The sequence below is a fragment of the Aythya fuligula genome, chromosome 6, assembly GCF_009819795.1.
Source record: "Aythya fuligula isolate bAytFul2 chromosome 6, bAytFul2.pri, whole genome shotgun sequence".
Taxonomy (NCBI): domain Eukaryota; kingdom Metazoa; phylum Chordata; class Aves; order Anseriformes; family Anatidae; genus Aythya; species Aythya fuligula.
The window spans coordinates 38,893,720-38,919,524 of NC_045564.1; the positions used below are offsets into that span (position 1 = coordinate 38,893,720).

Genomic DNA, 25,805 nt, shown 5'->3' on the forward strand with positions numbered 1-25,805 from the left:
GCACAACCCAGGGACTTGCTGTACAAAACAAGAACTACAGGTCAAAAGCTGCCCCTCCCAGCGGCCAACTATGAAGCTAGATGTCAGTGCTCTGGTCCGGGCACTTAAATACTGAACCACATTATGTGAGGTAGACCAAAAATAAAAATAATATCACATGTTAAAAGATGAACAGAAGAATGCATTCCCGTCTTCCTCCAAGGAGTTCTGTTAGGCTTTGGAGTCTTCCTGCATGCAGAGCTGTGAAATTGTCTTCTTGATGCGGAGCGCAGTCAGCCGGGCGGCTCCGTTAGCGTACCAGCACTCGCGCATTATCCGGCCCATCACTCGCAGTGCCTTCAAATCACAAGTTAGGAAAACAGGTCAGGAACAGAACCACCGCCTGCTGCTTTCAGCTGCTTACATGCAATGCTAGAAGATAAAATATAGCTCGCTGAAACGACAGAACAGCAATGCCATAAATCAAGACCTATCTACCACAGTGAAAGAAAGAAGTTTGGAATTTGGTGCTAAGACAGTTTCCTACACATTGATCTGGGAGCTGAAACAAGCCTAGACATCTGAATGCATTTAAACTGAGTGGAGGCTGGGCACGGGCTTCCCTCTGTCTCACTGAAATGTTCTGTCTTTATTTAGATATGTTTTATAACAAACTGGAAAACTGCTTTTACCTCACAGCTTTGCCACTGGTTTGGGATATTTGGTCTGAGCTTCTGCTCACAAACTACCCTTCTCATATCTTCTATCGACGGATCAGAAGGCACAACATCATAGTAAGGCAGCTGGTATTCCTCAGTGATTCCTAGGAAAGATTTATCGTTTAGGGCACACAAAATGCATAATCGCTGCTCCAGAATACACTCCGATTGTTTTTATAGGCAATGAGAAGGAACGGGGACATTTGGGGCCACCTTGTTTCTTGGTGCAGAACAAGTGCTCAACAACAGATTTCTGCCTCCACATTCTACCAGGGTAATTGAGAGTACGGGGCCAGGAACATAGTTCCTTTAATTGTGTTTGGTTTATTTAGGATGAAAGCAATCTGGACAGCAGAATAAAAAGGGCAGACAGCTCACCTCCAATGCAACACCTTCGTGCTATCTCCCAGTAGACTAGCCCAAGAGAGTAGATGTCTGCACGCTTGAAGGACTCGAAGATGTTCGTGTTCATCGCATCGTCAAGTATCTCAGGAGCCATGTACCTTTAAAGGACACACAGGTCAGTTTGCTAGAGCCAGCTCGCACAGATGACTGCGGCTGCGCTGCCACGTGACAGACATACAGACGGGAAAGAGGGATGCCATGGCCACCTCAAGTCATTGCAGCACCGGGAAGGATGTGCGGGCTGCCCCAGCAGTGTGCCCAGTGGCCTCCTGTGCCCAGTGCCACCAGCCTGTGCCCACCACACCATGCTGCACCCACCATGCTGCACCACACCACATCCACTACACAGCACCCACTGCACGGCACCCACTGCACGGCACCACACCACCCCTCCAGGAGCCTGGGAGCCTGCGGGGAAGCTCGTTGTGCTGCCTGCCCGCACCTCCTCGTCCCCACCCGTGGGTTCTGTGGGATGTCGATGGTGTTGAGCACGGAGTCGTGCTTCACAGCCAGCCCCAGGTCTGCGATGGCACAGCTCTCGTTCCTCTTCACCAGGATGTTCTTGGATTTCAGGTCTCTGTGTGCGATCGCTGGCTTGCCTGCTCACAACAAAGAACTGCTGTCTGTTCTGGTGATCGCAGTACAAATTTTAGTATAATGAGCAAGTAAAACAAAAACATTTTTATTCAGTTTTGGTGCTATACCTTGTAAAAAACACGACAGGCAATTTTGTTCCAAGTAAAGCTCTGATCAATGCTATCAAAATAAATAGTAAAAAAAAAAAAAAAAAAAAGGCATTTTTGTTCAAATATGTCTGTTTCAGGAACAAAACTGTAAATTCCCACTCCAAAGTCATTTAGAGAATCATTCATTAGCATACCCCTCTAATAGAGCTGCTCCCACAGATGCTCACTTACAAAGGCTGGAGCAGACAGGCAATGAGTGTTTTTTGAAACAGACACAATTAGCTGCAGCACTACCCAAACGCAGTGGTTAGCTCTGTGAAGTGGCTGCTTCATTATCACATCAATAACAGAGGAGAGTTTTGTTTATCCGAACACAGACCGGCCCAATATTCTTTGTGCCTGACTGGCAAGGAAGGGGTGTAGTTAGGTTATCCCAAATTACAGCAGAAACAGTGCCAAAAATCTGAAAATCTGCATTTTAAAAGCTACGAGGACCACAAACTCAGTTGGGAAGATTATATTGCTAGTCTCTATTTACCCTGTACCATGTATGCTCATGCTAATACAGTTTCTGGTGGTGCAAATAACACATGCTCTGCTCTATCAGCACCACCGAGTCCCTTCACATACCTGAAGGGCAGAGGGGGAGAAGTGCTTACCCTGCGTGCCCACGATCTCCATGTGCAGGTGTGCCAGCCCACTGGCGATGGACAGTGCCAGCCTCACCATGCCCTCCACTGTCACTGTGCCCCTGTTCAGGTAGTCAAACAGGGACCCTTGCTCGTGGTACTCAGAGACGAGCCACAGCTGGGTCCAGGTCCCGTTATCTGCCAAGAGGATGCGAGATGGTTCAGCTTCATAAGAAATGTCACCAAGAAAAGTCCTCCCCATCATCTGGCCAGCACCCACCCCCTTGGCAGGTCCAGATAGGGTCCCAGCACGCCTCAAGCACCGCCTGGCCCCGTTGTCCCTGCCCTGGGCAGACGGTGGCAGCCCTGGCTGGGGACCTCCCTGGCACTCACTTCAGCTGGGACCGGGGCAGCAGGGCCCAGCCTCAGGCAGACACTCCGAGTGCCCCGCGGTATGGGTATGCTGTTGGCCAGCCAGCTTTAAATTGTGAAACTGAATGAGGAAATGCAATTATACCCTTGTTATCAGCAGCAATAAAGCCCAGGATATTTTCGTGTCTCAGCATAACTGTCTGATAAATCTCTGCCTCCCGAAACCATGACCGCTCGTCTCTTGAGGAGAAGATTTTCACGGCAACATCTTCCCCACACCACTTTCCATGCCAGACTTCGCCAAAGCGGCCTTTTCCCACGATTTCCTGCAGAACGATAGTCCTTGCAATTGTTCTTTGTACGAGCAGAGGTAAGCCTAGTTTGAAAGGAAAAGATGGGCGTCTGTGAAATAGGTCAGCAATTTCACAACTTTTGCAAGAAGGCGTTTTTTCTGTTTGTTTGTTTTATAAATAGATGTTGCTAAGTCCCGTATACTGTTTACCACAGCATTTCTCAAATATATTAAACATAAACTGACTTTTCAGATTTGTATGAAGTTTAGAGCATTTTCTTCCTCTCAGAAAAGGAGCATACACCCAGGTGCTAAGAAACATTGAGAACAGTAACACTAACATTTTCCTCACTTGGAATGCACATACATGTACATTCTCTCCTTGTGGCAGCAGCCTTATCAATGTCAGTTGTGGTGTTAAACACACCAGAATTAATAACACTCAACCTCCACTTGGTCTCTTAAGTGTATTCTTCTGAAGAATTTCATTTTTGAAGCATTTCATTTTTACACATACATAACTGTACTTATGATCCTAGTTTTCCACCAGCCCATGCCTCAGTCAGTACATATCCCAAATAGTGTTCGTTTACTGAGCACCTGTAACACTGTGGGTTTTTTTGTTGTTGTTTGTTTGTGGCTTTTTTTGTGTGTGTGTATTTATTCATTTATTTATTGTTCCTAATTATTTGATGTGATGTCCCATGTCTCATTTTCAAAATCTTGCTCTAACATATCTGGAACTTTCTATCATATCTGGGATTTTTCTATGGTATTCACCATATTTTTCCCTTTGTTTTTTCAAGCCATAAAGCCCTGCCTTGTTTGATTTGATACTGCATCTTAAAGCAAAACTTTTTATTTTTCTTAAATCCAGACAGCCTGGCTTTTAACAGAGAATATTAATCAGCAAGAAAAATTACAGTTTGAAGGTCAGGTTATTCAAATTTATTCAAATTTCTCCTCTGGTTTCCCTGGCACCTTGTACCCACTGCTGCCTCTGTACAGCCCTGTCCTGGCTGCTGGTGGCCACCCTGCAAGCATCGTGGCCAGGCCACAAGGAATGCACTTGTTATTTGCCTGAAATCAGAATAAACTGCACCAGTGCCGGTAGATTCTTCCTCTGCCTCCACTGCAGGCTGGCACAAAGACAGCCCTGTGGTTAGCTCAGCTGCGTGTGAGCAGTTAAACCCGCAGGGTATACAAAGTTTATTATATCCACAAAGAAAGATTGGGGAAGTATAATAAATTAAGCCTGAAGGTATGCAGTCCATGGAAGGTATAGTCAATTAAATTAAGCATCATTTGCACATTTTTCACCTACAAATAAAATTCAGCATAATTTATGTATTTTTCAGATAAATAAAAATTATAGTTACAGCAAATTGGGCCACACACACCAGATGTGCCACCAACACGATGAACTGGAATTTGGGATTTTGTGATTCTGTGATTAGGCAAGTTCTCAATAGCTGTGGGGGCCTCATAGCAGAAAGGATATTACAAATGGGAAAAACGTTAAAAATGTTAGTATACTGCTCAAAATAAGTATTTGGAGTAATTGTATTTTGGCACAGTCGGGAGGACGTCAGCAGTGGCTTTCTGCTTCATCCAGTTAACAGCAGTACTTCCTGCAGCCAGCTAGGACATATTAGCCACCAATGGCTCTGTTAGCACAGGCAACACACTTCTGAGTCACCTTCTTAACCTTTGCGTCGGAGGAAGGAATTGAGCTTTTGCTACTTGACAGAAGGAGAGCAACCAAAGCCTGGCCAGCCCTCCTGGCCTCCCCCCAGCACAGCGTGTGCCAGGCATGGGAGCCCGTGGGTGCCCCTGCAGCAGATCCTAGGCAGCCACGCTCAGAGCACGTCTGCCACCGCTCTACAGTGCAGGTGAGCACTTGGCTCAGTATCACCAGCGTTTGCTCTGAAGCCCCACAGGGAGCCAGAGACAGGGCCAGCACGGCAGCCCTGCTCCCCACGGTGCTGGTGGACACGAGACGTGGTGCACCCAGGGACACCCCCGTACCAGAGCCAGATCCAGACGTGGTCATGTCGTAAATGAGGTCCTTGAGCGTCTTGCCCGAGCTGACCAGGTTGCACTCGGAGAGCGGCTCCTCCACGTTGGGCTGCTTCTTCCTGCCGTAGGCGCAGCGCCGGCCCTGGCAGGCGCAGGCAGCCAGCACCGCCACGAGGGACAGGACGCAGACGGGCACGGCCACCGTCACCGCCAGCACCACGGGCCCTGCGCTGGCACGGCTGGGGGACTCGGACGCTTTGGGGAGAGACAAGGGAAAGGGTGGGGGAAAACAGACAGTGAGTGAGGGACTGCTGAGCAGATGAGACATCGAGGTTTAATTATTTCCCCGAGTCCTGCTGGCAGCAGGACAGACCAAGGCTCTGCACGCTACTGAGGCTTTCCCTGCACACATCTTTGCGTGTACCTCGGGCTCAGGCCAATGCCGCGTTACCACTGACCAGCACCACCACAAACACTATGGATGAGGAGACAGGACTGGCCCAACAAGCTGGCAGCAGGGCAGACCAGCTTGTTGGCTCCACTGCCAGCAGCACCATGCCCTTCCCTCTCCTAACAGCTCGTGTACAGATTTCTCAATGTACTGTCCCAGCCAAAACCGAATCCTTGGAAAAGCTGCTTCCCTAATACTGAATGCATAGGGGAATACAGAGATCTAGTAATGAGGCAACAAAAGGATTTCTAAGACAGAACGCTTTTGAAACTTGTGTTCACAAAGTTATATTTTACAAGTGTCAAGGAAAGGGACTGTTCTGCATCAATTTCCATTTAAAACTACAGGGGTAAAAAACATACCAAGATGCTGCAGGAATACGTTATTACGGTGTTTACTTGTACATGGTCTCCCTAATGCCCACAAAATTGTGAGTAAGCTAAAAAAAAAAAAACAACCACTTAATCAAAGCACACCGAATCACAAGTTCCAAATCGTGGGCCTAAAGGTTATAGAAGATTCAAGAATAATCAACCTCATACCATACAACGTCACTCCTGTAGTATTTCTAGAAAAAAAAAGGCCCTATTTCCCTTTCAGAAAGTGCTAGGCAGTGAGTGTGCTGCAGTTTGGGAGCAGCTGAGGCACTGCACAGAAGCACTCTGCAGCTCACTCACTGCTCTGGAGTCTCAGAAGCCTGACGAGTTCCCTGGCTCTCAGTACGGACACTTACTTTCCTCCAGTTAGTACTATGACTAAAGCAGTTTTTCTTCAAAAGACAGTTTCAAGGCATGCACTCCATGATTCAGAAGTGCCAGGATCAGCAGTTAGCTGTGCAAAGTTAATTTGGTCCTTTTTCTTCTCTCCCTTACATTTTTAACACAATGCACTTGAATAAGTGAGAAAAGAAAAGAAAATAAACAAAAAGTTAACAACAGACCCGTGTCTATTCACAGAATACAATTCAAACCATTCTGAAAGCAAAGTCACTACATCTCGCCCACGGGCTTTTCCTTTAATAGTCTTCAACAGGATGTTCACAGGGTTAGCTGGCAGATTCATAAGAGGATTTGCAGGCAGGATGCTTCCTTGTGGCTGCTGCTTGTTAACCGATGTGCTGTGATTTCCTAAGCTGTTTTTGACTGCATCCACATGCCAGAAAGTTCCTCCGGAGGACTGCTGAAGTGCAGAAAGCAGGTATCCTTTATCTCATGAGCTTTGGTGCCGCAGCTGGCTCTGGGCACTGTGGGGCCATTCCTGCTGCTCAGGCACACTGCTCCATGTATGACTTTGTGTGTGCTGGGCCCTGGCGAGGGCTGCCCAGCTGCACAGAAAGCTGTGCACCTGGTGCAAAGAGCCAGGGCAAGGAGCAGTGACTTGGGTGGTTGGCATACAAAACACAGGACTTCCAGTGCATTGCCCGAATCGATGCCCCCACGCACAGACCTAGGCACATTCACTGTCTGTCAGCGGGGGCTGGTAAAGACAAACATGCACAAGGCACTTTGAGATACCCATTCCTTCACCAACTGCTGAAAAACAACATAAAATGAGAAAACATACAACTTTATTGTCCTTAGGCCCATGCAAATAAGATCAAAAGAAAAAGAAAAAAAAAAAAAAACAACTCATGAGGCTTTGAACAGCAACAGTCGAGCAGCAGGAGAAGCGTTTCAGCAAGGAGGCGTTTCCATGTGCGGTCTTTGGAGACGGGCACACAAACTCAGTGCCCACGAGCTGAAGTGGCAATGCTCCCTTCCTGCAAGAAGCGGTGACAGGTGGTCCTCCTATGACATATTTGCTCCAGTTGAAAGTGACCTTAGGCACCTGCCATGCTTGTGGGTGCTGCCCACGTGGAATGGCTACGGGAGGCAAAGCAAGCAGTAGTCCTGATGGGACGTTCTTCACCTGCGCCTCCTGTTCCTGTCTGCAAATCTCCATCGCATGCACACGCCTGCTTTTGCCAGACAGACGTTTTACTTCATCACCACATGGTCTCCTGCCAGCCCACTTCTGCCCCTTTCCATCAAGTACATTCACTGCTCCCACGTATCCCCCTCCTGGTCCTTCCCTTTTGTCCATTTTCACAGCATCCTCCATTCTAGAGCACCATGCTTGCCAGAAGCAAACTTCCTCAAAATCTTCCATTTGGTTCCTTTTTATTTTATTTTTCTTTCAAGCCTTGTGAGTTCCCTTGCAAGCTTGGATGTCACAGGTGGCAAACCTGTACAAGCAAAAAGGATAACAGTTACTGCTGGCTTTCTTTTAATCTTAAAATTATATACTTATCTATGTATATATAAAAAAAAAACTTTCCGTGGTTTCCTGAAACTGGGTGATGACAACAAGCACAAAATACTGATGTCTGAGCAAGGCAAGTGGTGAAACGTGCACACCCACAGCCACTTGTCTCATTGCAGGGCATGCTCCTGACTCACCCAATGAACCTAAAAGAAAGCACCCATTTTGATGGGATTTTAATATTAAAGCCATACTACGGCAGTCTCTATGTCTACGATTCTATGTCATACATTCTGCAAATCTAGGTTTGGTGCACGGATTTGCAAACAGAATTAAATGGCACAGCAATCCACCTGGGGCTTCTGGAGTAGGGACATGAAACTTTCTGAACTTTCAGTGCACGGGTTGTACATTGTACAAGTGTTTGTGCTGATGAAAGAGGTTTTATGGCAGATTTTTGGGACACTAAAAAAACACTCAGCATGTCTTTAAGAAAAAAAAAAAAAAAAAAAAAAACTATGATTATCGGTAAAAAAAAGTCTCAAACTGTAGCACCAAAGTGATCAGACATTTTTACTGAATATAAAGCATAATTTGTATTGTTAAACAATAGCAGTGCAGGCTGAGAGAACTTTGCATAACTTAATTTTTAAAGACATTTCCCTCTCAGTATGGTGCTTTGGGAGCCAGGAAAGCAGAAGCTAGCAGGTTTAGCAGGGACATAGCGAGTACAGCAGGCCAACAGGCACATTTTAACTCCTTGGGCACAGAGCAGAAGAAAACTTGCCTTGCACAGGAGGATGGGCAAGGGGACACAGAGACAAAGACACTCGGGGTCATGCTGGGGACTCAGAGTGGGACATCAGTGAGGCAGAAGCAAAGCTCAAACACTCACATCCACTCAAGAAGGTAACATCCAGAATCAGGAATACAAACAGATGCCAACTTTATGACTTAAGCAGTAACAGTTGTTCAGAATAAAATCAAGTTCAGTGATGCTTACAGGACTCCTCTGGGATGCTGCTTAAGTTGAGAGCGCTCAGATGCAGGAGGCGAGGTAGCAGTGAGACTGGGAGCTGAGGCATCCGGGGCGGTTTGCATGGGGTCTCCACCAAGTTCCTGGGAAATGAAGAGATCCTGACTGTCTAGAGAAGTTTCTTGGAAGGAGTCAGCTGGAGACCACACTTGTCCTCCCTTAGTCTCCTGGCTGTACCAAAGCGTAGATCGAGGCTGCTGGCAACTACTCAAACCCCTTCCAGTTCTTCACAGAGCACACACGGGAGCCTTGGGAATTACCAGCCTTGTGCTTTCTGCTTCGCGTTCTGTTGCAGGTCGTCTTCACGTGCTGACCCCTTGCCACATGGCATCCTGCAGCAGCACCGCGACCACTGCAGCGTGCTGCTGTGGGCTGGGACACCGCGAGCCCCTGGGGCTTCCCACAGCAACGCCGTGTGCCGGAGGAGGGATGAGCAAAACACACAGCACACAAGGTACAAACAGTAATTTGAGACAAAAGCACCAAATAAGTGTGGTAATGTTTACGGCAGTTGAGCAATGTTAAACACTTTGGGAAATAAGAAAATCTCTCATGACTACCTAAAACTATTAAATCAACACCATTAATCAAAATGTTTTGCAATCTTATGTCTAATGTATTATTCAATGTCTTACTGATCAAGAATAGACCCTGAAGACATGTTGCCATGTATGAAACAAAAATAGCACATCTGGCAATCTTTAGCAATTTCACAATATGGTACAGTTATATTCCAAGTTGTGTAAATAGAAGAGTGCTTTTAGGCAGGAGAAAAAAAAAAAAAAAAAAAAAAAAAAAAAAAAAAAAAAATTTATTTTCCCTCCAACAGAAAAGACATTCTCACACACGGCATTTGCCTGTTTTTTAACATATAATGGCAACCTTAAGATTTATAAAAGTCCTAAACTATTCATATTTAAGTTCCTAAACTACCTAGGGGGAAAAAAAAATATGTATCCTTTCCAATGCTGTAAGAAAATGTATTGTATCTAATGCAGAGCTCTAATCAGATGTACAGAATATTTTTAAACAATTTCAAAAACACATAATTTGGACTAGAGACTAAAATCAAGTTTCTCCAGCCTCCACCATGACTGCAGACTCCACCATCCCCTTCAGGACATTCAGAAATCATCTGGGAAAGGCCTGCTGAAGGATCTGGAGGTTCAAGCAAAGCCATCAGGGATACAGCTGCAAGATAAACAGATACATTACCTAAATTCCTATTTCCCCGATTCCCTGTCCCTTCCCCTGCCTTCTCTTCAAATGGCTGTATTCTTACAAATTCCTCTGGAGAACACGAACCTAGGACAGCCAAGATGTTCAACAGTATGTGAAATATTTGCCGAGTTACACATTCACAGAGCAGCTATGACAGGCTGCAGCTCTGCCTACAGAACCTTTTTCAAGGAGAACTTCAGATCAGTCCAAGTGGGAGATTATCCTAAGAATTGCATCAGTGGTACAGCACCAAACTGGGTGAACATGGAAAGGAAACAGGTTTAGTACAGCTCACACAGTTATTTTAACCTCTGAGCAGCTCTGCACCACGCTACAACCCATGCTGACAACCTGTCATTGGGTCACACGCAGCTAACCTCCTAATGGCCAGGCATAGAATGTGTGTAATTTAGAGGCTAAGGTCTTCAGGACAGCTGCTACTGGATGTGGCACTCCTCACAGTGGTCCAAACAGGTCCCACTGATCACATCTGCTCCAGAGCTTCCTGGCCAGCTCAGCTGGCCACTAGCAGGCTGCAGGACCCCGGGTCCAGGTGGAAGCTGGTCAGCAGCAGCTCTTCTTCCCCCTTCGTTTTCCAGTCTTAACCTCTGTCCTGACATCCGTGCCATAACATCATCTTTTTCATCAAAAACTCAAAGCAGAAAACAATCAACTAAATGAAGTTTCTACTATTGCAGTGCAGCAGAGTAGTAACGCAAGCTGTTAGTGTTGGCACTGGACTCTGGCACTGGCTTCCAAACCCACCAGTTCAGAAGAAACAAAGTGGCCTCAAAGAATAGCAAAAATATATACCAAAATATTTCACTTCCTCTTTTCTTTTTGTCGCATTCCCCATCCTCCCTATTTTTATCCATCACTAAACATTTTAGAAAAGTTAGAAAAGTTAGTGAAATAATTGTCTTTTTTCTCTTCACTCTCTCTGTACCTTCCTTCTAAGCTATTCTTGATGATGCTAGTACTGGGAAAACAAAAAGAAACCTTTACATGGTGTTCAATAAGAGACAATGAATGCCAAGAATAAAGAAAAGGGAAAGCCAGAGCCTTACCCTGAACCCTGACCAGCAGGGCAGCCTGCTCACCCATCTGCCCTTCAGGATCCTTTATAATCATGTTCCTTAATATGGATCTTTTTTTCCTTTTTTTTTTTCCCCTGCTTTAAATTACAGAAAACAGTTACTACTTTTTCTTACATTTAAACAATTGAATGTATTTCCCTTATAATATATTTTCAAACACTTGATTTCATTCCACAAATTATTAGTTGAAGGCTGATTCTTCTAATTTTCTGTATTACTATGTGCCTTATAAACTAGAACAGCAGTATCTGACTTCTTGAATATTAATAAATCTGTGCATTCCATTCACCTAAAAAGGCTTTAATGTTTTTAGGGATTTTCAAAGAGGTAAATATAGTGAAAAGTAATTACTTGTTCATTAAAAAAAAAAAAAAAAGAGAGAGAGAGAGATTGAAAATATTGCCTGGTAGTTAATCTACCTAGTATAAATCATCTTTCTTATCAATATGAATATGTCCAAGGATTTTTTGTTCTTAGGATTTGTTCTATATTCCACTTTCTTTCATCCTGCTGTGTACCTCTGTAGGTGATATGAGTGCCTTTTGTGACTGCACAGTTTAGGCAATGACAGTAAAGAGAAGAGCTGGCAAATTACTTATAATACAGTTTGTTAATCCCACTGCTATCTTAATCTTGTTCCATAAAGCCTCCTCACTCCTCTGACTCATTTTCCATCATATAAATACAGAACAATAACTTTTTCATCTCAAGTTCTAGAGATGCTGCACCACCAGGACCCCAGAGTGAGCAGACACCTTTCTAGCAGTGTGGTGCTTTTTGGTGGAATCATGGGGGTAAATTTGAAGAGGAAAAGTGGAAAAAAAAATAGAACTAAAGCTTTTACAAAGACTTTTTGTTGTGTTGGATTTTCCCACTAACTCACAGGTGCATTATTGTACAGTCTGAACACATCACCAATTTCCTTCTCATAGAGGTCAAGGTTTTCTTTAGGCAGTCACTGAAAGCAGGCTGCTCTGAAAGCCCATAGCCCTATGACACATTAGCAAACCTACCAGCACCCATCCAGCCTCAATTTTCAGTATCTGTAAAGACAGCGACTTAATATTTGGCATCACTAGGTGTTTTGAGATCAAGAGTTTAGAATGACAGTCACACAAACTTTTCCCACGCATCTATAAACAGACGATATGCGAGGTTAAGAAGGCCCTGATTACTGCACCTGGTAACAAGCCTAAGAAGTCTGAACCTTCAGGCTTGGGTTCAACAGCTGTTGAGTCACTGCCTCCACCGAAGGAGGTGACTGAGGCCAACACCAACATTGCTGCTTTGGAGAAGAGATGGGAAAGAAGTTCCCCAGCCTGTTTGTATTGAGACATGCTAAGCTCAAACACCGCCCTCCACCATAACCAAATGCAAGCATTGAGTTATGAGAACCTCCAGCCACCTGCCCTGGGGCTGCAGGTAGAGGTCTGTCAGCTATAAATAGGCTTGTGAGGGGGCAAAACCCTCTCACAAGTGGGGTGGGGACAGATCACAAGGACCATCTCCCTAATCTGAAATACAGTCTGATAGCCCTGTGAAGCACCAGTTTACAACTTGAGGAAATCTTCAAGATCTTATTAGCAAGCCCTTAAAACACTCTGCAACATGCTGAGGTGAACACATGCGATTTCTTGTAGACACACACATTCATCGAAAGAACCAGCATGGAAGCAGCATGCAGGCCATTTTCTGTAGACCTGATATGACACCACACTGACAGAGAAAGGTCCTCTCAGGTCACTGGCTTGGGCAGAAAGTGTTGTAGATTAAATAGTAGAAAACTGGAAATAAATTCAGGGTAACAGAAAAACCATAATTATTGAAAACCAGTCCTGCACTTTGGAACATATGACCTGTCAACGCAAAAAAATTGCGATGAAATCCACGACAAGTATATCAAAAGCAGATATGAAGGTCGCATCTGCCCTTAGAGATGTTTATTTTCTTCACACATAGTAAAAAACCCAACTCAGAACAAGAGCAACCTCCTCTTGCACACGACACAGCAAGGACAGCTCTGCTGCTGAATGAGGCACGCAATGCCACCTGCAGCCTTACCGTGGAAATTCATGCATGGGCAATCATAAAAAACAAATTGCTTTCTGCTTCAGAGATCCTCACAGTGCACATCACTTCATTGTTTCCCAGTCACTCTTGGTATTACACACCGTGAGCCCTTGGTAATTAACACAGAGCTGAGCTGAAGCGGGTGGGCACAAAGAAGAGCTGCTGGAGAGGCCTGGGCCCCCAGGCTGGCGGGGGCTGCAGGAACCGGGTGGCAAGAGCCTGCAGAAGCTCCTGCCTTCTGGCAGGGATGTGCCCTGCCTTGGACCTTCCCAACACTTCTCAGTGAAATTCAATCCTGCCTAATGGCAAATTTTCCATATCCATGCACTCTACTTTTAAACTAGGATCTGCATAGTGGAAACATATGTTGATATACATTTAACTCCCGTATTAAGATGCCTGCACCAAGTACCCAACTATTACGCTTTTAAAAAAAGGGTGGCTGTAGGTGGGCTGGCCTAAATTAGCATCTTGACAAAGCAGGTATGTGTTAAAGACCAGAGAGCCTGTGTGGCCAAGTGAGGCACCAATGGACAGACACTGTGGCTTGGTTACCTGCTATCACTGACAGCCAACATGACAACAGCCATCCAGGAGGTATCTGGTGACATGCCAGAGGATGAAGTGACACTGCACATGGGCTGCTGGACCAACCACTTCTCCCTGGGGACTTGTTATGAGCACACCCTGAGCAGAGTCCTTTCACAAGTCCCAGCTGCATGAATCCTGGCCTCATCCTTACACAGCAATGGGAATGAAACTTTTACCACTTCAGCAAGATCCTGGACTGATTACCAAACCTAGAACTGTCTCTGGTTTGCTTTATTTTTTTTAATCACACCAGCTGATAGTTGCAGTGCCTACTGGTTACTTGCTACGGTGCCTCCATTTTACATTTCTTTCCTCAGTGATGAGTCCAAGACCTCAGTTAGAATGTCCAAGTATCACATAGGACTGGAATGAAAGAAGAAGAGATGCAAGCTGAGCAAGGAGTAGCCTAGAAGTTGCTTTGGACACAGAACCTCGCTCAGCGAAGGACCCCCCCCAGCGAGGCAGCAGAGGTAGCAGCAGCCAAAGCCTTCACCGCCGCCCGCGGGCCTCCCTCCAGCTGAAGGCCTCCTGCAGCACAGCAGGCCCGGCACAACCCCATCTCCCGCTGCCCAGCTCTTTCACCTACATACTCAGCAATACCCCTAAGAAAGTTTATTCCTGCTGGAGCCTAAATAAAGCTTTCAAATAATGTTAATTATTTGGAAAAGGGCTGTCCAGCAAGACCAGCAAGCAAGTAACATTGGCACTGTAAACTTTTGACTAACGTGAATTCCCCCAAATGTTTAGAGCAAAGGGCTCAGGCTAAAAATTAAGTAACTTTTGCTGGTACTGAAACACATAACCGGAGGTTTTGCAACTACCAGTTCAAGTGTTAGGAAGACAGACAATCCTCCACTCCATCTCAAAATTGCAGCTGTCTCCCAAGTTTCCAGCATCCCAACCTGAACAGGTGTGGCTTTTGCTTCTACGTATCTAGAGGGTAACTACTAAGAGGGTAACTACTATTAGTATCTCCCTTCTGTTGTTGACCAAAAGACACATACCCAAAAAACCCTTACTCCTTAGGTCAGGTTGGACACAGGGGAGCAGCCCCCCAGCCAAGAGGCCATGACCCAGCCCAGGTTGCTCAGGGGATGCTCGCAGGGGCCAAGCCCCCTCTGGCAGCGCCTGGCCCCTCAGTCAGCACCAGACTCCAACAATCCCCAGGGCCAGCCCAGCCACACTCCCTTTGGGTGATCCCACAGAGTGCTCTGTAGGCTCCCACCACCGCTCCCCTCAGGTACGGGCAGCTGGGACACACACATCACCTGCAGCAGGCACGGGCACTGTCCTGTGGGGTCTGCAGGCCCTGAGGTAAAATTGTTCCTGAAAACATCTTCAGCATGCAGACAACAGCAAGGCAACAATGAACCGAAGAAGAGAAGTAGCACAGCATGTGAATGGGCTTGAAAAAGCAGAATGGATTGCATCTCCATGGATAAGAGATTTGAAATGCTCATCCATCCATCTAGACACCGTTCAGTCGACTCGACTCGTACTACCACTACTCGCATAGTAGCAAGTGTCTCTGTTGACATGGCATTAAGTGTCCCCTAAATGGGTCTCCTCACACACCATCACTTCCCCTCTCCCCACCCTACCTGCAGTCTCCTAGCCCTCCCTCCCCAAACCCATCCCTTCAGTGTCCCCTCTAGAAACTGACTTTTCAGGAGTCCTTCCCCTCCCTGACAGCTGAGTCTGCCCTCCTGTATCTTAAGTATCAAATGCTCACAGAAACAGATGGTTTTAATTCTGTTAGCTACTCTACAATAGCAGCTGAAGTGCAAATTACAACTGTAAATTATGTATTACTTTACATCTTTCTTATCTGTAACATCTCTCACTAGTGGAACTATACATAAAAAGGTATAATTTGTTGAAGTAGTAGAGTTGACAGCTTATTCAAAAAGCTTGGATGAAGCACAAGTTTTACTGGAGAGAAGGGTGAAGTATATTATCAATAATTAAATCTAAAAATAGCATAAATATATGTTTTCAAACGGACCAAATCAACTTCACCACACAGTTCTGAATCTGCCAGACTTGAGTATTGCACTGACTGTGTAATATACAGAGCTCCCAGAAGCATAAATCTTTTTCCTCCCTCTCATTGGAACCAGGAATCTCACACCTTCCTGTGTCTGCTGGGCAAAAATCAATGATACTGATTTAACACAGAACAAAAGCTGCACTACAAGCTGCTAAAATGAATTGCAGAAGCCAAAAGCTGAAGACAGACTTACAAAATTGCTGAAACATAAGTATTTCCCCCAGCAACGACTTTGTATCCTGTGTCCCTCCTCGCCCCCGCCAAGCCAGCCCCAGGTACCACACAAGCCCATGTCACTCCTGCCCATCACAACAGAGCTGCAGACACGGCTTCCAGCAGAGCGATGTGCCTGCACAACCTGCAGCAGCTGCTGGGCGGTCCAGGCCAGGAAGCAGGATGCAGACTGCGCAAGGGGAACGGGGAGAGCAGCTCCCCACATGCTGGGTCTGCTTCATCCCAGTGCAGGCTCACCAAGCATCGACATCCTCATCTGGCCAAAATCATGGGCTGGGTTTCCCACATGCCATTGACAACAAGCGTCTACAATTGCCTTCTTTCCACACCTCCCTAGTCTGAATTCTTACCCAACCCATCTAATGCAGATCTTTTACATTAGCTGCAGAGACAGTTTAGGCTGTAAATCTTAGGCTGTAAGGTCCTCATTATCTCCTGGCAAAGCACCAGTTAACACATGATCCACTCACTCAGCAGCGCACGGTGCTCCGCTCCCCACAACCACCAGTTTGCAGCTGCAGTGGGTTGCTGATCCATGCCACATGAGAAGCCCCTGTATACCAGCCAAAACCTTCCCAAGATCTAAACTAATGCCAATTCAAACCACAAACTCACTTAAGATGCCCCAGCCTATAAAGATCTGTAAGGTGATAAGGCTTTTTCCTCCACACACCTTTTGTCTTCATGGTTAACAGCTCCTGGGATGCAAAAGACAGTGTCTGGAAAATTTAGGCAATGCAAGAAGTTTCCTTTTCCCCAAACATAGTCACAATTTAGTTTTTCCTCAGTTGGGAAAAAAAAAAAAAAAAAAAAAAACAGCTTTTGCTTTACAGCTAGCCTTTAAAATCTTAATTAGCTGCTCTCACAGCTGTGCTCTCTGCCCAGTGTTTCTGCAGCTCCCATGCCATCACAAAGCACTTGCATATCACTTTGCATTCAGGCAGTACGTACCTATGGGCAGGCGGAGGGTGATGTTGTTGCAGAAGTCTGTGTAGCAGCACTCGGTTTTTGTGATGTTTTTGGAACTGTGGCAGAAGACTTGAGCGTTCAGCTCCGGGAGGGAGACACAGGACTTGACCACTTCTTCCTTCCCGTTGGTCAGCATGACCGAAGCCCAGCACGCTCCCTCTGTCTGGCAGGTGAAGTTTGTGTGCTCGCACAGCTGGCACACACACTTGAGACCTGAAAAATACAATTCAATTTTCCATGAGAAGACTGGGGTCACTTCACCAAGGCTGGCCCTTTGGTCAGGAGCACCCACGGGTGGTCAGGGCCAAGCACGACCAGCAGGAGCCCACGCTGGTCAAGGGGCTTGGGGCAGCAGGAGGCGCCCAACAGCAGATGTCTCCAGTACCCACTGCTGAGCAGCATTTGAACCATGTGCCCTCAGTCACAGGAGAGCTTACAGCATCTCTCCCGCATGGTGGAGAAGACTGACACCTCTGAACAAGCTTCAGGGGAAGCTGTCTTCTGTTTAGATGGGGAGACAAAGATTCAAGTCTTCAGCTCTTACAGACTTGGTGCAACATCTCCTATAAGTCTCACGACAAGCACATGTACACACTGCTCAGTTTCAGAACGTATATTTAGACACAGCATTAGGTACTGAACTTTAAATAATATCAACAGCCACTGTTTATGTAACTATGGACTTCCCAAAAAAGCATTCATTTCTCCTCTGTGCCAGCCAGGCACCTGTGGGCTTCCAACACACAGTCTTGATGGAGAACCGGCTGGCTCGGAGCAATGGGACGAAGGAAGCACCGAGGCACAACAGGACATTCTGGCATGCACCTCCCTACAGGCACACACAGGCAGCAATGACAGACTTTTCTCCCCCACGTCATCTGAAACGATGCACTTTTTTCAAACGTGCAAATAGTTGCCCAATTTCTGTTTGTGAAGAAGTCAGGTGTCTGCTAAGTATTACGTGCTTTTAACCATATCTTCATGAGTTTTTATCTGATTTTGTAAAACATTTAATCAGTAACTACCACATTGAAGATGCTTAGGTATATGGTTTAGTGGAGGACTGTTAGTGTTAGGTCAGAGGTTGGACTCGATGATCTTGAGGTCTCTTCCAACCTAGAAATTCTGTGATTCTGTGATTTTCAGGCTTTATCGGCTCTTTCTTGGAAGGGCAGGGAACCCAAACCACATCATCTCAATGAAACACCAGATGCTGACAGGTTTTTTGCCTTCCTTGTTTTCTTCAATTGCTTAATAACAAACAAATTTTGCTCTCTTCAGGACAAGGTTAGGAACCCATATTAGCAGTGATATGGCAAGCAACGCATCTTAATCTTGGGCTGAACGCAGTTTCTACAGGAAACCCTTCCTTAACTGCACTTCATATGATTATTTTGTTTGTGGTAAAAGAAAAGAAAAGAAAAATTAGAGTACAGAGACTTGATCTCTTCTTTTGACTTAATTCCTACCCTACCACAGGGTCCCCAAAATGCATTCTGCATGCCTTCACCAGGAAGGCCACCATCTTCACTCTGCAAGATCAAACACTGCTCTACCGACAGGAGACAAAGTCTACAAAATATATATATATATATATATCCAAGCATCCATTCTGTTTCTTTGGGAACTAGGTGGGGGTACGGAACACTTTTTCTTCTACTGAACAATAACAGACATCTCAGAAAGGAAAGTCATGAGGTGACTAGAATCTAGAAGGGCCACCAGGAACAGAAGGGCTTTCTCTGATTGCTAACTAGCGCTCAACAAGCCAGTGCAGGCTAACAGATGATGCATTTTTTATTATGTTGCATTTCCCTGTCCAAACTGGGAGCTAAATCAGACTCTGCCATTGCCCCAAGCTGGCAGCTGACAAAAGATTAATTTCTATGAGAGTGCCCCAGCCCTCTGTGCAATATGGATATGTGGATAAGTGTCCCACATTCATGTGTGAGGACGAATGCGAGGTGACCTACAGCTGCAGCAGGACTAACAGGGACTCGCAGCTCAAGCAGCCTCTTCGGGTGAGCCAAGAAGCCCTGACAGATGTCAGTATGAATCCCATTTTTGTTTCTGTAACACTATTTGTTTTCTTTACAACAATCTTCATCCTATGCTACCCTTCTGAAATAACAGCTTGTAGTGTTTATCTTCATCTCGGGCCTGCAACAAACTTCCTTGGCACCATATGTTCATGTTTATCCTGGATGCAGGGTATGCCAGGAACCGTATCACTGCGTGTCTGTTTCAGTGTTCTCTCTGTGCAGGGGAGTGAGCACAATCACCCAGCAACAGGAACAGGTGAATCTTCGGTAAAGACATAGTCCTGGAAGAGATGCCAGGAGCAAGACTCATCAGGTCCAAAGAAATAAGAGACCTGGCAGAAGAGAAACAGACATCATCATCAATGCTGCAAAATAAAAGGATTACTCGAGGAAATGAAAATAAATGACTGTTGCAAGTGTCTTCAGTGATTCAGATATGCCATTATGCTCTTTTCCCCCACCTTCTCATGGGCTAAAAATAAAATAGGAAACGGTCTTTCCAATGTCATCCACAGCAGATAACTGCTTTATCTATATCCTGACATTTTGTGGATTGCTTGAAAGGAGAGCTAATCAAAACTGTCACTGCGGTTCCTGAACAGCTCCAAGGGCATTCCTCTGAGCACCATGAACACAGGATGAGAAAAGAGTGTCTAAGAGGCTCTGCAGCCCCACTTTGACCAAGCTAAGATTGTCTCCTATTTCCTGAATAAAAGGTCTTTATTTCTTCTCTCTCGAGCCTGTCTGCAACCAGGGGTGGCTGGAAGTCACACGTGCAGACCAGTCTGACGGTCAGCTTGCTTGCAGGGAAAGCAAAGAGTGCCACCACAAGATCAGTATTTCCTCCTGCTGTATTCAGAGACTGCCCGAAAGAAAGAGTCTAGGCCCATTTTTCCTATTTCTTCTGAATATTTTGCTTGAAACTGACTTGTCCAATTTACTGCCCACAACTGAAAGTTCACGAACCTATGGAAATAAGGGCTATTCCCCACAGAGCTGCTTCTGCAAGAAGCCATTATACTAAGTAGAACAAAAAGAAAAAGCTTTTTGGTAAATATTGTCAGTACAGCCCAACCACAATGTCATTGCTTCTGAAAGTGAAAGCAGATGACCAGCTGGGAGGAACAGGGAAAGGAGCACAGGGAACTCGATACTTTCAGAGCATTTTTTTGCTCTCTGGAGACCACAAAGTCCTGGAGCCTGAGGCAGCTCTACCAGCACTCCTCATTCAGAAATACCAAGCATGCAGAAGTCACGGAAGATACACACGAAGGTTTGATGGGAACACTAAGTTCAATTTGGAAGAGACACACAGAGAGCAGAACTTGTCCACACCCAAAACATTACATCCTACAAAAACATTACAACATGCGTGTGTCCTGCCACACGAGCACTGCTGCCTTTTTCAGCACTCCTTTGGAAAAAGCTGTGAACCGCTGCTCTAGCAAGAGCAGTCTCCAGCCAGTGCTTCCCAGTTCCTTCCAGCTCTCTGTTCTGGTCCCGACTCTCAGCCCATGCCCATCCCCACCTCCCTGTCCCATTCACCCCCCTCAGACAGCTGCAGGCCCCCACTGCCATCTCGTCACAGGGACCTTGTCAAGGGACTGCCTGCAGCTCCCCTTCGTGGCACCCTCTGATCACCTCTGCTCCTCCCAAGAGGGCTCACGCTCACAGCTCACACCCCACCAGTTCCCAGAGACTCATCGAAGCATCCTCCCAGTCCACACGTCTCTTAGAATCATAGAATCATAGAATATCCTGAGTTGGAAGGGACCCTTAAGGATCATCAAGTCCAACTCTTCCTTCACCATCTCCCAGCTCCGGCTCTACTCCCCGCTCTCAGTCACTCTTTCTTTCCTTCCAGGTTGCCAGCTGCAGCATTAGCCTCCTCGACCTGTCAGCCCCCGTTTCTTCAGGCCCAGTCCCATCACTCCCCACCACACAAGGTCTGGTGCTCTCCCTGCAGGGCAGCAGAGCGATGTGCTGGCAGGCTCCAGGGAGAGGTTTCCCTGCCTTCAGCGACGTCCTGCCGCTCTGCACCAGCCTGCAGGCCAGCTCCTCCAGCCGAGGCTCCCTAAAGCCAGGTGCCCCAGGATGGAGCAAGTCTGTGCTGTCGGATGTCCTGGGTGAGAACTGGAGCAACAGAGGGGTCAGCAAGAACGAAGGCTCTGCACATCTTTGTTACTGACCAGATGCAAAGGGGCTCTACTGAGGCTTGAAATCTGCACTGCCTCCTCCCTCCTGCCTGCATTTCAACTTTCCCTGGTGTTATGTCTTCTGCCACAGCTCACCTGAGTCTAAATGCTGCCCAATTTCAAGCCATTGCTCAAACAACAACCAAACCAGATACATCTATTCAGAGACAAGATTAGAGTCTGAATTGTGAGCAAGATGATATTCTTTCTTCCTAGAAAATATACATAGATCACTTTTAAATGTAGTTCATCCAGAAGCAGGTATCCAACATGGGGAAACTGAGAAGAAATTTGTGTTTGGCACACATTACAATAAGAAGTGCCTGTCAAGTGTAACAGTCTGAAATTATAGGAAAGTGATAATGTCACTGATCTCTTGAACAGTCATCCATAACGTTTACAGAAGAAGGAATAAATATCTCAAAAACTGATAGAAGAGAAGAGAAGAGAAGAGAAGAGAAGAGAAGAGAAGAGAAGAGAAGAGAAGAGAAGAGAAGAGAAGAGAAGAGAAGAGAAGAGAAGAGAAGAGAAGAGAAGAGAAGAGAAGAGAAGAGAAGAGAAGAGAAGAGAAGAGAAGAGAAGAGAAGAGAAGAGAAGAGAAGAGAAGAGAAGAGAAGAGAAGAGAAGAGAAGAGAAGAGAAGAGAAGAGAAGAGAAGAGAAGAGAAGAGAAGAGAAGAGGAAAAAGACATGCAAGATTCCCCAGATACCTGCCTGTACTACTAGCTAATTTCTCCTTTAGAGATCAGGATAGAATACCCAGAGTAGACTCAAGTATCTGACCTCATTTCCAACATTTATGTACACCAAGAATCCACTGCTAATAGAGCAGAAAGATCACCTTAAAATACAACCACAGCAGTGCATGGCAGAGCAGCAGCCCTCAGCCCTCACCACGTCTGTCACAGCCTCGTGCAGCCTCCTCAGCCTCCCCCCCACCAACGCTCAGGGACAGGCGACTCGCTGGAATTCGTGAGCTATCCATGCTGATCCACTCTGTTTGTGACAACCTCCTCTATTATCCTTCTCTTTTTATGAGAAGAAAAAAAAAATGTCCATATTCAGTGGCTACATGAAGTCAAGCTCTCTCGTTACACATCCATGCAGTTTCTGCCCTCCTTTGCCCCGCGGCTGTCCCAGATGGGCTGGCAGGACGCTCACCACAGCCCATGGACTAGGGGCAGCAGACCACAGACCTGCCCTGCCCATCACACCCAGTGCTCGAGCTGACCTCGCTCCTGAGCTGTGCTCCCTCCTCCAAGCCCCCAGCTGATGGCACAGCAGTGCCAGGGCTGCCAAGAAGGCCCGGGGAAGGCACGCGGTGCTGCTGGGGTGCTGCCGGGGTGCCACACCAGTGAGAGGTGGGACAAGGGGATGGCAAAGGAGTTAAAGGAAAAGGATCAAAGAGGCAGGAGGAAAATGTGTTCCCAACATTCCAAAATAAGGCACTCAACGCAGTAGCGAACGTGACTCCGTTATTTACTCAAGCGTGACAACATTTCCCTTAACACATTGCATTCTCCTGTTGAGAAACTGGGAGAAAGTGGACAACTGAAACACTTCCCAGCCTCGCAGAGCTATGCCAGGCATCCAGGCAGGGTTGCCAATGGCTACCGGGAGCTCCCCGGGGCTCCCTGGACCACCAGTCCCCCTGTGCCCATGGGCAGGGAAGCAGAGCCAGGGATCCCGACGGCGGCACGTGCTTCCTCCTGCCCTCCGCAGAGAAGTGTGGTGCTTGTCCAGACCCACACCAACAGCAGGACAAACAGGCAGGTTGGTTCACAGACCACCAAGTACACAAGGAAAGAAAGTTTTAGATACAGAGACCACACAGAACAGGTGTCCCCTCTTTTAGAATTATTAAGCCATCAGTAGTTTTTAAGGATTTTTTTTTCTCCCATTATTGCAATAGGAATTGAGGCTATACAGTAATTTCTTGGATGAGACCCACTGTGAATCAAAGACAGAATTATTTGCTCATCAGAGCAGAAAGTAACCTACATGACTTATATAAGAAAAAAACATTATTTTTTTTTATTTTTAGTTTTCAGGGCAACCTTTAGAAAATGCACAGAACAGGCAAACACCCTGTGAACCTAACTTACGCAGCAGGAAGAACTGAACCAGCATTGGATTCCGAACAAATTAACACAAAGATGCACAAAAGGCTTTTTTCTCTCAAGTGTCAGCTTCAAATACATGAATCACTAGATATCTAAGGAACAAGAATGATGTTACACGTAAACAACAGATGGAAGAAAGAGTTTAGGCACCAGCTTAATGAAAGCAGCTAACAATTGAAACAAGTAGATGGATGTAGTGCAACTTCAAAAGTTAAAGGGAAAAAATAGAGCACATATTTGGCATAAACTGACTAATAGTGTGGGGCTAGAAGTATAAGCTAAGAACTACAGGGAAGATGGAACTTGCTGCCTCCTCTGGACCACAGGTTTTACATTTAATACTGACTCTTTACTGTACAGATTAATGCAGCATTAATCTTCCATTAAGTCATAATCCATCCCTATCCACAAAAGTCAGCAGTTTCACATTGTGACTATAGGGCAGGAGAGCATATCAAAATGAAATTTGAAAACAAACATCGACTACGTGAAAAGGAACTTTGCTGCCATGAGGCAGAGTTGTTTCCATCTTTTAACCGGGTGTTATCCTGTTTATCTTGTAACAGCCAAGATAAAAGGTAGGGAGAAAAGCTGTCAGTTTTCACAGCAAGAGGCTGTTATCTCTGCAGAAATGCGTGGTGCTCAGCGTGCTCCAGTGATCTGGAAAGGGGCACTGATAATGAAGCAGTAAGACCTGCTGAGGACAGAAAAATTACACCTGACTTCAGAGCATCGCAAAGGAACCTCACCATGCCAAGCAACCCGCAGCCAGAGGGGAGTGAAACCAGAGGGGAGAGGACCAGGGCTGTACAGCATCTTGCTGCTGCCACAGGGAAGGCTGGCCATCAGGAGGTGCCAGCAGACCCACCGCCACCGCCCAGCACCTGGGGGCAGCCCCAGCTCCACTCCGAAGGGCACCGGGGAGCTGGGAGGAGGCACCGGGCAGGTGGCAAGGGGAACGAGGAATTTAGAAACTAGGCTCTTCTGTGTAGCTTCATGCAGAAACCTTGCATCGTATTGAGAAGACGAATGGGATCAGCTGATTATTGTTTCCCATACCTCAAAAGCTCCGGGCACCACAGATGTTCTGGACAGCAATTTTACAGCAAGCAAGAAGCACTCCTCCCTTCCACTCCCCCTTGCCCCTTCCCCAAGAGGTCTTATTGCCGACATTTGGGAGGCAGTGTTGGCCTGTTCAAACAAGTTGTTAGACAAATTCACTTCCACAAACAACAGTTTCACAGACACTGCTATGCACAGCGGTATGGCACCTGCAGTCCTTGACCTGTGAGAGCTGTGGGTGCCAGCTGCGAGTGCGTCCCCTCCTCTCCTGCTGTGGCTGCCGCAGGAGCAGCGGTGGCCACCTGCTGCCTTGGGCCAGCCTGCTGCGGCCAACATCATGCTTCCCACGCACCGCCGTGAGCTCCGGCTGGAGGAGAATTAACGTGCAAATATTGACCGAAATCTGCAAGTCTTTACACGCAGCTTGAAATGCTTATTTCCCTCCCAGAGCACTGCGCCTGCTCTTAAGGGCAGAGTTCTCCATTTCCTACAATAAGCTGCACTGATGGAAGCGATAACGCGATGCTGTCAGTTTATTTTCTTGAAACTGTTTCTTCAGAAGAGGAAAATAGAGCCTTGAAAAATGACAGCTCTTTAAAAAGTCTTGCTGTTTGGACTGCTATGAAATATATGGAAAAGTGCTCTCTCTGGAGAGGACTCTAGAAATAAAACATTAGGAGCAAGTGTAGATTAAAGGTCCATTATGTAAACATCCTGCAAAAAGGACTGATATCAGACTAGAAAAAAAAAATAGAAAGCTGTTGGGAAAAGAAAATTAATTATTCCAGAACGGAGGGAAATGTCCTAGAATGAGGGATATTAAATAGTCCCAATGTTTCCATTTCTGAAAAATAGGTATGGAAGTGCTTTTAGTAGTACGTGCAAGTATCTTGATTTTGGAAGCAGGATACTGAGTGCTCAAGTCCCCACTCTAGAAAAGCTTAGCAACCATGACAAAGCACAGTGGACAGAAACTGAGGGCATGCATTAAAATTAATATCAGCTGGGCAGGGCGAGGGCAGCCCAGTGAAATTATTTATTGCTGCAATAAGCTGTGAAAGGACATTCATTCACTTCTCAATAGCTTCAAATGGACAAGGCATCCTTTGAAATGTTATTCTTTGTGAAATACCAGCTATGCGACACAACACTAAGGTAACCGGCAAGATCTGGTGCAATACAGCACAGGCCAAAAGCGGAGGCAGAAACCTCTGCTCAGCCTGCAAGGCACTGAAGGGTGCTGTGGGACCGGGCTGAGGTGCTGTCCATGATGGAGAGCTGGTGGCACTGAAAGGCAACTACAACCAGTGCGTGAAAACAGCTT

The 25,805-nt window shown here is 46.3% G+C and overlaps 1 protein-coding gene across 3 annotated transcripts; it reads right to left on the reverse strand.

Moving 5' to 3' along the window:
• Window positions 1-210: 210 nt before the first annotated feature.
• ACVR1C (activin A receptor type 1C) lies at window positions 211-17,212 on the reverse strand. 3 transcript variants are annotated; one of them, XM_032190333.1, is made up of 9 exons: window positions 17,044-17,212; window positions 14,882-14,905; window positions 5,111-5,326; window positions 2,936-3,166; window positions 2,449-2,616; window positions 1,546-1,702; window positions 1,077-1,201; window positions 672-802; window positions 211-336 (listed from the first exon to the last, which is right to left on the reverse strand). In XM_032190333.1, the coding sequence occupies exons 1-9, from the start codon at window positions 17,195-17,197 to the stop codon at window positions 211-213; spliced, it is 1,332 nt and encodes a 443-aa protein (XP_032046224.1). In that variant the 5' UTR covers window positions 17,198-17,212. The 3 variants fall into 3 exon arrangements, with proteins under 3 accessions (XP_032046224.1, XP_032046225.1, XP_032046226.1); XM_032190334.1 differs by lacking the exons at window positions 5,111-5,326; window positions 14,882-14,905; XM_032190335.1 differs by lacking the exons at window positions 2,936-3,166; window positions 5,111-5,326; window positions 14,882-14,905.
• Window positions 17,213-25,805: the final 8,593 nt, after the last annotated feature.